General features: G+C 59.5%; 1 protein-coding gene across 1 annotated transcript; it reads left to right on the plus strand.

The window, feature by feature from the left end:
• Positions 1-337: 337 nt before the first annotated feature.
• LOC142416114 (noggin-2-like) lies at positions 338-4,430 on the plus strand. The gene has a single exon (XM_075515244.1). The coding sequence runs from the start codon at positions 1,457-1,459 to the stop codon at positions 2,093-2,095; it is 639 nt and encodes a 212-aa protein (XP_075371359.1). The 5' UTR covers positions 338-1,456; the 3' UTR covers positions 2,096-4,430.
• The last annotated feature ends 8,050 nt before the right edge of the window (positions 4,431-12,480 follow it).

Consider the following 12,480-nt stretch of genomic DNA (forward strand, 5'->3'; position numbering starts at 1 on the left):
GGGGGCTCCTTCTGGCTTGGGGGACAATGCCATGAACCCAGTGCGGTGCCCACCGCTGGGGCGATGGCCCCGCCGCCTCTCCGTGCGTGGCCCTGCAGCACCCGCGCCCCAGCCCGGGCCAGCGCCCCGCGACCCCCGCTCGCCCGGGGGCCGGCAGGTGGGACGCGCTGCGCGGCGCTGGCTGCTCCGGGGGCGGCGGCAGGACCCGGCGGCGGCGCGGGCGCGGCTGTCACTCAGCGCGCGGCGAAAGTGACAGCGGGGGCGGGGCGGCCGCGCGCCGGGCGCGTATTTAACTTGGGCGGCGAGCGGCGGCGCGGCAGTGCGCGGCGGGCGGGCGGGCGGCGGGGCGGGGGAGCGCGGCGCGGCCGAGCCGGACTGCACCGAACCGAACCGCGCCGAACCGAACCGAGCCGAGCCGAGCCGAGCCCCGCCGGGCTGGGCTGCGCCGCGCCGCACCGCGCCCAGCCGAGCCGGCAGCGCAGGGCGTGGGAGCGGGCGAGGCGCGGAGCCGCGGCTGGATGCGCTGAGCGCGGCGGGGCCGACCGGGCCCCCGGAGCAGCGGCAGCATGGGTCGCCGGGGCTGCTGAGCGGCGGCCGAGCCTGCCCCTGCCCGCCCCCGCCGAGGAGCCGCGCGGAGCGGCGGGCGCCGCCAGGGACCGCGCCGGGAGCCGGGGCGCGCCGCCTCGCCTCGCCTCGCCTCGCCTCGCCGCGCCGGTGCCGGGGACCGCCCCCCCCCCCCCCCCGCCGAGGATGCCCCGGGGGGCCGCGGGCCGCCCCAGCCGCTCGCCATGAGGAGGAGCCCGGCCGGGCCGCGGGCGCTGCCGGCGCCGCCCGCCGCCGCCGCCTGAGCCCCGCGCCCCGGCGGTGCCCGCTCAGGGGCCGCCCGAGTGGGCCGCGGCGCCGTGACCCTCCTCCCCGCCCCCTCGCCCGGCTCGCCCGGCTATAAAGGAGGGTTTTATTCTCGGGCTCCGGTCTCACGCCAAACCCTGTCACACCGTCTAGACAAGCTGTCGTGGGGCTCGGCCCAGCTGTCACCATGGCGATGGAGACGAGTCCGCTGTGAATTTTGGGGGGGGAGCGAGCGAGAGCGGCGGCGGAGGAGGAGGAGGAGGAGGAGGAGGAAGGCTCGGCCGCCGCCGTGCCCTGCCCTGCCCCGCCGCCGCCCGCGGGGGAGGCACGGACCCCCCGGCGCTCTCGGCCGCGGCTGGAGCCGGCCCGGCGGGGAGCCCCGGGGAGCCAGCGGCCGCGGGCGCGGAGCGAGCCTCAGATGCGTCTGTCACACAACCCCGGCCGAGCTATTTAAAGTAACGGGCCTCGCCGGACTTTTGTCTCTGCCTATTTATGAGTCCCCGGGAGCTGGCAGGCGCCGCCGGGCAGCGCTAGGAGCCGAGCCCGCAGCGCCAGCCCCGCGGGGAAGCCAGCGCCGAGCCGGGGCCGGCGGGGGCCCGCCCGGAGCATGACGGCGATCCGGGCGCTCCTGCTCTGCTCCTGCCTGGGGCTGCTGCGACCGGGGGGCGGGCAGCCCTTCCTGCGGCTGCGACCCTCGCCCAGCGACAACCTGCCCGTCAAAGACATCGTGGAGCACCCGGATCCCGAGTACGACCCCAAGGAGCAGGACCTGGACGAGAGGACTCTGAGGAAGAAGCTGGGCAGCCATTTCGACCCCGGTTTCATGGCCGTGGCCGTGCCGGGGCCGGCCAACGCCTCGGGCGCCGAGGCGGCGGCGGGGCGGGGGCGGGCGGCGCTGCCCGCCGAGCTGCGGCGGCTGGAGCTGGGTCCGCCCCAGGGACCGCGCCTCAAGGTGGGCAAGAAGGCGCGGCGGAAGGTGCTGCAGTGGCTCTGGGCGTACACCTACTGCCCCGTCCTCTACACCTGGAAGGACCTGGGCGTCCGCTTCTGGCCCCGCTACATCAAGGAGGGCAACTGCTTCGCCGAGAAGTCCTGCTCGCTGCCCGAGGGCATGTTCTGCAAGCCCGTCAAGTCGGTCACCAAGACCTTCCTGCGCTGGCACTGCCAGGGCTGGTCCAGCCAGAAGTACTGCACCTGGATCCCCGTGCAGTACCCGCTCATCTCCGAGTGCAAGTGCTCCTGTTAGCCTCCCTCGGCCCCTTGCACTGCCTTCTTTTGTCGTTTGGATGATTGGGGGGGGTGGGTTTTTTTTCCCACCCCCCGAGCGCGGGGTGGGGGAGGAGGAACCGGGTTGGTTGGTTTTTTTTTGGACTTATTTTAATGTTATTTTATTTGAAAGGGGAAAAGCGAACCCAGGAACTGCAGGGCAGGCCAAAGGCACAGTAAAGCACTACAATCAGATGTCTATTTTTATACGTATATAGCCTTCTAACAAAAGGAAAATAAAAAACTAAAAAAAAAAAAAGAAAAAAATTACCAGCCGTGTAAATAGAGAGATTTTAATGGAAAGGGGGGAAATCGCAGCTGTTTTTTTATTATTATAATTATTATTGTTATTATTATTATTTTAAAGACATAGGACCACATTTTAAATCCATCCCCACAGAACCTGAGCATTTCCCTGCTGAAGGGAAGGGCAGAAATTTCCTGTAAAGATGATTTTATCAAAAGGAAAAGGGGGGGGGGGTGTTAAAAAAAAAGAAAGAACGGCAGCATCCCCGAAGACGGTTGTTTCTCTGTGCTGTATTTTTTTTTTTTGTCTTCTTCAGACCTTGTCACTGATGTTTGAACTAATTTGCCAAGCTCTCTAGGGTTTTTTTTAAAGTGTATAACGATTAATTAAGGAGGAAATTTTAAAGAAAAGTACAAATCTATGAAAGAGTGGAATCATTTTGTTGTGTGGGAATACATATAGTCATGTAGAGTTGTTAAAGGAAATTTTCTGTGTACAGTTTATTTATTTTTAACATTTGTGTATAGGAAAAAAAGCTAGAGATTATGCCAGAAACTATTGGAAATGTTTACTTGAATATTCCTTTAAAAACATATCAATGTAAATATGAGCTATCACTGATCAAAACATTTTTAGCAATAAACTCTATCTTTGAAGAAAAAAACCCTGCGGCACCCCAGCTCCCTGGGAGACGAGTGGAGACTCGAATTCTTGCTCGGCGCAGGTGATGAGTAAAGGGCTTTGGCTGGGCCACGCTGGTGTAAATCGCGAGACACCTCGAAGGTTGGTAGAGCTCCGCCGGTTTACGCTTCTCTGGGATCCTGCTCTGGGTTTTCTTTGCATATATAACCTGTTGGGGAGACAAAAAGATGGGAGAGAAGTGGCTCGTAATGCATAAAAGAGCTGCGATGTCCCGGACAGGAGGTGTCATCTGAAGTCCTTGGGAGATTCCTGCTTCGTGTCGCCCATCCCAGGCTCCCGCATGCACTGTGGCTCTTGGATTCTGCTCTCCCGCTGGCAGAGGAAGCAGTCGAGGTTACCGCCCCAGCCACCAAAGCGCCTGACACAGCTCGGCAGCCCCGTGTGTGTCAGAACAAATGTTTTTTCCCGGCTGCCGCCACTAGCACAGGAGGGAAGGATGGAGACGAGCCCTGTGCCCAGCCCTGCTGCCGCGACCGAGCCCCGGGGCTGGCATCTCTCCCCCATGGCGTAGCCGGGTGTGTTGCTGGGGTCAGGAGGAAGCGCTGATCCTGCAATGGCACTGCGTGCCCTCAGCTGTCTGCTCTCATGTGCCGGGGCCGGACGGGACCCCCTGCTCTCCCACTGGAGCTCATGGAGCCAGGGCAAGGGAGAGACGGGACGGCTCTGCACAGGCAGGCTGCCGGCAGCCGGGCTGTCTGGGGAGGAGCCCAGGACTGGTGAGTGGGGGCACTGGCAGTGCAAGCCCACTCCCGATGGAGATCTGTCTGTCTGTCTGTCATAGGGCTTGGAGTGCGGCCCTGACGGGCTGCCAGGCCATCCCCCTGCGTGCTCTGCGTGGGCTGCCGGTGCTGGAGGGGAAGGTCTGGCCGTTCCCTCCGGTGTCTGAAATGCGCCCGGCATCCCTGAGGAACAAACGGCTGCCGAAGGCCCTTGCCAGCGAGGAGCTGTGCTCCGCCAAGCTGTCTGCGGAGCAGCAGGGAGACCCCGTCCCCCTCCGGCTCAGCACGCAGCAGAGGAGAGCGGCATGACACTGAGCCCATGGGAAGGCGTCGGGACCCTCCGATGCGTCTGGCTCGCATCCCTCCATCTTCCTCCGAGGGGACCACGGTCCAGCAAGCCCCTCTGGAGCAGGCCTGCAGAACCTGGAGGTCGCACATGGAGAGAGGCCAAAACAGGGAAGAGGGCTTTTCTAACGGGCACGGTGGGGACGAGGCGAGAGGGACAGTGACATCCAGCAGCCGATGACCCCGCAGAGCCCTGCGGCTGTCCGCTCAGCCCCACGCGAGGAGGCAGGTTGGCCTTTCTGCACGTTCGTCAGCGAGGGACCAGGGAAGGGGGGGACGCAGAGGGCAGGGTGGAAAAGAGACCTCGGCGAAGGCAATGTGCAAAACATCAGGGGCATTTGGGAGAGGAAGGGGAAAGCTCATTTTGCAAGAGGAACAACATCTGTGGTGTGGGGGCTGAACATCTGTAGGAGGGAGCATGGGGGGAGGGCATTCTGGGAAAATATTTCTGACATAATCCCAACAGTATCTGGTGTGTTGGGATTTGGTTACAAATGGCCCTCTAACGTCTTTGTGCGTTTTGTTCTGCTGGTTCCAGGGGCACACAGAGACCCCTGCTTTGTGCTAACCTGGGAAATAAACCATTCGCTGGGCTCAATGGCTGAGTTCAGTTGCGCAGGGAAGGGGGGTGGGAACGGGGAAGGCGAGATTTGTGTGAACTCCAGCAAAAACCAGCCTAAAAGCCTCTGTGCCATGTGCTGGGGGGAGGAGGGGGGCTGCCTCCGTCTCTGGAGAGAACTCAGTGGTCCCGCTTGAGATGACGGCTTGTCTGGAAGCGAAAGCATGAGAGCCGAGAGCTGAGGTGCTCAGTGTGGGCAGGGGCCAGGGAGCACAGGGCAGCCCCGCGGGGTGTGTGCCAGCCCGCTGGGCCCTGCCTCGCCAACCTGCTGCAGCGCTGGTGTGCGGTCACCTCGTGCTAACGCGCGGTCACCTCATGCCCAGGCACCTCCTGCTTGGCTGTCCCGGGAGGCGATGAGTCGGACGTGTGATGGCCGGGCTGTGGGCGTGATAGCTCGCCTCATCTGCTGAGCCTCAAAGGAGCGAAAGACAAAGGGGAACAAGCCTGGTTCTTTGGTGCGGTTATTTCATTGTCTCCCCAAGCTGCTTGTGATTAAGGGACAAGCTGGGGGGGGAAAAGGGGGCAGAACTGGCAGAGCCCAAAGATGTGGTGGGTGCCAACTTCTGAAGACATGGGTCTTTCCCCCTGCGCTCTGGGGTGATGGCCTGGGAGACGGGCCCGGAGCACCAAGGGTGGGTGGCATCCTCTAGGTTGGGTCACGCTTGTCATCACGTTGGCAAGAGACGTGCACAGCTGTGGCCACACACTGACAGGCATGTGCACGTCTGCTCCTGGGCACCCAGCCGGTCCCTCCATTCACTCAGTATTTGCAGGGAGACCGCGTCCATGCCCTGCGAAGCCACAGTGAGCCACACGCTTTGCAGTCTCCCTTCTCTGCACTCTCGGGGCTTAAGCAGAAGGTGGTTAGCAGGAGGATCAGCAGTTTAACCCCTTCTTCCTTCGGGCAGGGCAGAGCGGACATGACGGAGGAGGCTCCATGGGACCTGACGGCTGCCCCATGTGCTGCAGGCACATGTCCACTGGTGCGACAAGGAAGCAAACGCGGCTTTCCTTTCCACAGCCAGCGCCGGCCAGAGCTTGCCTGCTCCGACACCACGTGCTGTGCTGGGGCAGCTCCCTTGGCTGGATCACGTCCGGATCTCTTCCTTGTAGTCCCTACAAAACCCAGCTTGGAGCAGAGAGCCCCTCGCTCGGGTCCGCAGAGGTCTCCATCTCTTCCTTCTGCGCGTCAAAGCCCTTCTGTCACCTGGCGAATTGCTCTCCCATGCACGAACCCCAGATTTAGATGATCCTGTTTGTCTTGGGAGAGAGCGTGAGCTCAGGACGGCTTCTGACATATGACTCAGTGGCACTTTCCCATTTGCCTTGCACATCCTGGTTTGGCTTTGACACCAGCAGCAGGTTAACTCTTTTGTCTCCATTGCCAAAGGTCTCATTTTCCTGTGCCGCCTCACCCCATTTAGCTCAGGTCCCCTCCGCTAAGGCCGGTCTCCAGGAACACAGTTTCTGTCAGCGTGCCGGCTCTGCCAGGGTGACCCAGATTCACAGGGCCAGAGTTTGCAGATGTCTAATGCCAGCTCTTGAGATATCTGACTCAGGCCCGGATGATGATCTAAGCCCATCACTCGTCGTTCCTAGAAAGGCAGATGAATGGTCTGGAGACAGTAATTGGCCTCCTCAAACTTTCAAGCCCAGGCTAAACTGGGACTTTTCTCAACATGCAAAATTGTGCTCGTCTCCTCCCCCAGTGTGAGCATTTGCTGTCACTCGCCTTTGCAGCCCGGCATGGCCACCAGGAGCTGTCAGGGAAGGCCAGTCTCCCTGCCTGCCCTGCCTGGTCCACTAGCAGGTCCCTGGTGAGCCCATCCTGCTGACCGCTGCTGGGTAGGAGCTCCAGGTGAGCTGGACCTGCTTCCTCCAGGCACTCCCAGCTTCTTGTTTGTCACCATGATGAAAAACATGCAACAATGCTGAGGTTAACAGTGCCAGTTCAGGCCAGGGTGGACCATGCTGACCGCAGGTGTGCCCCATGGGGTGGGCAGAGGTATGCTCTTGTCTCGCCATCTCCCCAGGGCTGCCGGGTGCGAGGGTGAGGGGTCTGCTTCCTCTGCACAAGACCCACCTCAGGCTGCCTTTCTCTCCGCTCCTTTGCAGTTCTCCTTAGCTGCCTGTGTCTCCATGGCACAGCAGTGTCTCCATGGTAAGCCCAACCACATGCCCAGTTGCTGCTCGGCAGAGCTGGGCCCTGACCCCTTGCCAGCATGCGTGTAAGGGGATGCAGGAGTATCTAGGGCTTTACTCACTGTCACTCCAAAGGTGTCAGATGGACTGCTGGTTCATCTGCAAAAAATGTGCATAAGCCTCCCTTCCCTCGATGATGATTAAAACCAAACATTAACAGCAGCACCATCCAGGAGACATGGTTGCTCTTCAGCGTTAGCTGTTTGGTATTCTGCTTAAAAATGTCAGTCACCCCGTCAAGGAGAAGGGACCACATCATGTGGCACCTGGGAGCCCAATCAGAGAGGCAGAGCCATGAAGAGCAAATCACGACTAGCTGGGAGGCAGCACTCACAAGCCGACCATTGGCTAAAATGGCTCTTTCAGGCGGCCGGTGAATGAATCCATTCACAAAAAAGCAGGGCTAGTTTGCAAACAGCAGAACAGTCTATATTTTTTTTTTTTGCACTGGATGAGTCTGCCAGGGAGACACCCAAGCCCTGAAGCAGATGTGTGGGACGTGGCTGGTGCAGTCGTGCCCAAGCCCAGCATAGGTGCAGTGAATTCAGGAGGACCGATTCCGCCTCTCAGTTTGCAGGCCCACTGTTGCTCCTGAGGAGGTTCAATGCCCTGCTCAGGGAACCTCGGCCTCCTGCCAAACTCCCTGGAGCAGGACACAGACCACCAAGGGCCCACGGACCACTGTTGGAGTCTGGTAGGAGACCCTGCTCTCCAGCATCACACAGATGTCCTGAAAAGGGAGAGGAGCCCTTGCAGAAGCCCACACTCCCAGAGAGCCAACAGAGCATGTGATGGGAAAGGCTCTTCCTTGGATCTGGAAGCTGGAGGTGAAGTAACTGCCAGATCTGGGACACGGTTCCTCACAGAGTGCCTGGCTAGGTCAGCCACGTCATGTGCCTTGTCACCTGCAAACATGGTCCTTGGAAAACAGTTATCTCCCCATGCTGGAGAGCAGAGAGCAAGGTGACCAGCCAACCTCACTGGCCACCCCCATTAGTTAGGATCTGGACTTCTCCCCCCAGGGAAGTCTTACAAGCCACTATGAAAAGCCAGGGCTTTGGAGCCAGTGCTGCCAGAGCCGCTGGGTGTCCACGGTGAAGACCCTGGAGCTCCCAGGATGGTGATTCCACCTGCTGAGCAGCAGCGTGCCCAGCGCACACCATGTTGCAGCTCCTCTGTCTCAGCGTTGGCTGCTTTGGAGGCAGCCTTTGGGGACATAGCAGGAGGCAGAGCTGAGCAGCAAGAATGGTGAGAAGGGAAGTAAAGGCTCCATCTCTGGGTGCCAGGGCAGGACAGCCTTTGGGGAGCAGGCTCTGAGTCTGGGGTGGGAAAAAGAGAACAACGGTGCTGGAGAAAAAGAGCTTCTTTCACAGATGCTGGCTCACTCTGGGGAATCACGTACAGGTGTTCAGGTCTACAGGCTTCTTAGCGGGTTGTGCAAGAGCCATCAGATCCCCTCTGAGGCTGGCTGCGTCCTCAAGCGTTGCCTGGTCTGCTTCCATCCCATTTACTGCCAAAAGACACTTTCTGTCCAGGAGGTGGTACTAACAGAGAACTGGGCCTCCAGCCTTGGCTCAGTTTATCTACTTTATTGGGACAGGGACCATATTTCATCCTGGAGCTGAGATTAAGCACTGAGCTGGACTTGGTGTTCCGCTCTTTGACCGTATTTTAGGAAAGAGCCTACTTTTGCCTCCTCCCTGCCCACCAGGAACTGCAGCCAACAATCCTCTTGGACACCTCTTTGAGCCAGAGAAGGCAGCATGCCGGTCAACGCGTAGCCGTGAAGCTGGACTTTGGCACTAATAATGAAGGGCGTCGGTGAAGGTACGTGTGGTGGCGTGGTACCCAACGGGAGCCCTGGGCCGAGCTGTACCAGGAGGTGCCTTCAGCCCAGGCTGCCGAACCGGGCTGTGGTGTGGTTTCTCACCAGGAACACGGGGGCTCTGCCTCCTCCAAACATTGCTCTGGAGGCAGTCCCAACGAGGGACAGGCGATCCCAAAGCAGGCAGAGGTACCCCCAGCTGGGCAGGGGCAGCGGTCCCGAGGTCAGGGCCGTGGCACACCGCTGGGGCCTGCCCCTGGGACTGAGGCAGGGCGGGTGCTGGGAAGGACGGGGCGGCCCTGGGGAGCGGCTTCGACAGCCTGGTTCTGCGGCAGAGGGGTTTGTGCTGGGGCGCTGGCACTCGGCTCAGCCTGGGCTCCAGACAGGCCGGGTCCCTCGGGGAGGGTTCGGGCGTGGGCTGTGCCGCGGGCAGCAGGCCTGGGCCAGGGCCTCCTCCTGCTCCGGGGCTCTCAGGGGAGCAGGCCGGGCGTGCAGGCCGGCAGCGCCTCGGGAGAAGGACCCTGCCCCGAGGGGTGCAGCCCGCGGCCCGCCCCAGCTCCAGGGCTTGCGCCGGCCCCGCGGCCTCCCGCCTTCCTGCCCCCGTCTCCGAGGCGCCGGGGCCGGCGGGGCCGGGCAGGGCCCACCCGGGGGCCGGCGCCTGGCGCCGCCGCCGCGGGCGCCGTGGCCCGGGAGGAGAGCGCCACCTGGCGGCCGCGCGGGGCCAGGCGGGCCCCACCGCCCCGCCCCGCCCCGCCCCGCCCCGCCCGCCGGGTCCTTGCCCGCGGGGCCTCCGCCGCCCGCGCCCTCGCCCGGCCGCTTCCCCTCCGCCCACCCCCCCGGGCCCCGCCGGCGCCTGCAAGCCGGTCCGGGCGGCCACCACCTCTGCGAGCGACGTCGCAGGGTCTCCAGGCCTGTGGCTGTGCCCGGTCCCAGGCAGCTCCCTCCCGCCGCGCCGTGGGCAGGGACCCGCGTGGCAATCCGCGGGCTGCCCCTGGGGCCTCACGGCCCTTCCTGCTCTGGGGGGTCGCGGGGGGCGACCGGCGGAGCCCCAGCACCCGCCACGGGGCTCACAGCCTCGAGGGGAAGGGAGCAGCCGGCCTCGGGCCCCGCTCTGCCAGGCAGGAGCCACCGGTGGCGAGGACACGCCGAAGCCTTTGCCGAGTGGTCTGGGAGAGGCGCGGTGCAGCAGTGTCAGAGAGGAGCTCGTCCGGCCGAGGGAGCTGTGCTCTGCCGTGGAGCAGCTGAGGGCCCTCGGGGCTGAAGCTTTGAGCCCGGGTTGGATGATGCGTGTTGGACACGCAGCAGCTATCCGGGAAGTCCAGCATCTCGCCAACCATCACCAACCCTAGAGGTCCCATTAGGCCACCCCAGCGTTGCAGAAGCTGCCTTTTCCTCTGGCCGCTGCAGCAGCAGTGGCAGCCACCGGCCAGCAAACAGACCCAAGAAGTCCAAAGCCCTCCACGACTTTCCTCTGGGCCGAAGTGGATTTGTTCTTCATGAGGAACTTCAGCATGCCTTGAATATAAAGGCTTCCCACAGGGACTGACTAAGCAGCCCTCCATCCTCCCAAAGGGAGTGGTGGAAGAAGCACAACCAAAGATACCCTGCGTAGAAGAAAGGAGATATCCTCCATGAATGCTCTGAGTGAACTGGGATTCATCTAGACCCTTCCATCTCTGTTGCCTACGTGCCTAGTGTCTGTACACAGTTGTTGTCCTGGTCCAGGTCCAGCCCTGTTGTCCAGCTCAGTTACTTCAATAAGCCTTCAAATTGCTTAACAAATACCACACAAATGTTTCAACCCTGAGAATTTGTACTCTGGGCTCAAAATGTGATTTATCTTCATCTATGCCTGCAAGATTTATCAGCCCCAATTAAGGGAATGGCTGCACTCTTTAAAGTGTGGTTCTAGTCAGAAAAACCAACTGGAGTCTCCTCTCAGTGAGTAGGACACATGGCCAAACCAGAAGGGAAAAACTGAGAAAAGTTTTTCTAAAACAATCCTTGTGTTTTTTGGTAAAAAATTTTGAAGCATGGCTGAATTTAGAAACATTTGACCAATGTCACTACAGAAGCGAGCCAGAAGTCAGGAAAGGATTCATGAAAATTCAGTCAGGTTTTTTCCTCTGTTCTTTGTCAAAATTTCATATTTTGATGCCACTTTTCATCAAAAAGTTCTGGCAAGCAATATGTGGCACATCTGCTGCCTAAGAAAGGCCATCTGCAAACTTCCACCCCTTTGTAACGTGGATGGGAGATGTCTCTGTGGATGCGCACACACAAGAGAATAAGAGCACTTGTTCGTGTGCTCTGGACATGAGATGTGAGGATTTAATCCTGGGCATAGAGGAGTGCACTGGTAAACAAGGCAGTAATTTCTGCTTACAAACCCTGCAGACTTGCAGTTCCAGTCACTGTTACCATGCTTCTTCCTCTTGTCTTGCCGGGACACTGAGCTTCCAAGGGGGGAGGCTGGCTCTGCTATGCCCTGAGAGCCGTTGGAGCAAGGCCAGGAAATCCCAATGCCCTGGACAGCTTCAGAGAACATGGAGTCCATTCTCCTCTCTTAAAAGCTCTTCAATTCAATCTCCAAGGTGCAGGCCATGCTCAGAAGGACAAGTCCAAAAAAACCAACCTCCAAGAGGGTAAAACCTCAAACCAGGCAGAGCAGATCAAGAAATACAAGGCGGGCCACTGAATAGTTGTCACTAGGATCTAGAGAGACCAACTTTGGAGCCAGATGACATTAAGCCAGAGCCATACTGTTAAATGCACCTTGTCTGGAGGTGAGAAGGCACGGAAGACAAGTGCGGAGGCCCACGCCGGAAAGGAACAGCCCCAGGAACTGGATTTGCTATTGGCAGGAAACTTTTTCAGACCAAACTTACCTTGAAACCATATTATTTGCCTATCTGTGCAATTTCCCATCAAATTAAATTGTAGCAAAAAAAGTCACGATGGGGCATTCCAGAGGTTTCCCTCAGACAGCATCAGAGTCTTTTGCTCCAGTTTGAACCCCCAGACTCTGTACATTCAGATTATAGTGCTGATGTGGTCGCAGTGACGCAAGGCAAAAAAGGAACGAAAAGGTCCTTTTCAGGCTGGATGGTGGATGTGATCCTTTGCCAGTAAGTGCAAGGAGAATGTTTTATTCCTCATCAACTTGCCTGGGTCAGTATGTTTTTCTTCCCCAAAGAAAATCCTTTGTAACTAAACCTTTTCTGCGCAGTATTTCAGGGCGCATAACAAAAAGGATTTTCCTGCCTGCAAGTAGTGTGCTGTTAGATGTTTCTAGCTATAGCTTTCAGGTTGGAGGTTTGGAACAAAAATCTGACCTTTTATGCCCATCGTCTTTGAAGCTGGGAGGGTCCCAATTTCAACCTCGGCAACAAAGGGCACACATAAATCTTGATTTAAAAGGTCTGAAATGACTCTCATCATATCCTCTGGCTGCTTGTCTCATCCAGCTAGTCTTGCCTCATCCTTCCTCACCTGGAGCCAGGCACAGGCAGCTGGATCCCATCCACACCGCTGTCCTGTGCAGCCCGTGGGCGAGATCATTGGGGCCAGATGTCCTGAGGTGGGGGCTTGAGGGGCACTATCCCCCTGTTAGTACCCGTGTCACATATCACAGCCGTGCAGCTGTGCCCCATGACCCAGCCAGGTTGTCGTCCATCCCTGCCTTGCAAGAAGCCATACAGGGGTG

This window comes from Mycteria americana, chromosome 12 (assembly GCF_035582795.1).
Source record: "Mycteria americana isolate JAX WOST 10 ecotype Jacksonville Zoo and Gardens chromosome 12, USCA_MyAme_1.0, whole genome shotgun sequence".
Lineage (NCBI taxonomy): Eukaryota > Metazoa > Chordata > Aves > Ciconiiformes > Ciconiidae > Mycteria > Mycteria americana.

Excerpts from the sequence above, each read along its gene's own strand:
- LOC142416114 (XM_075515244.1), top strand. The coding sequence starts at position 1,457 with ATGACGGCGATCCGGGCGCTCCTGCTCTGCTCCTGCCTGGGGCTGCTG.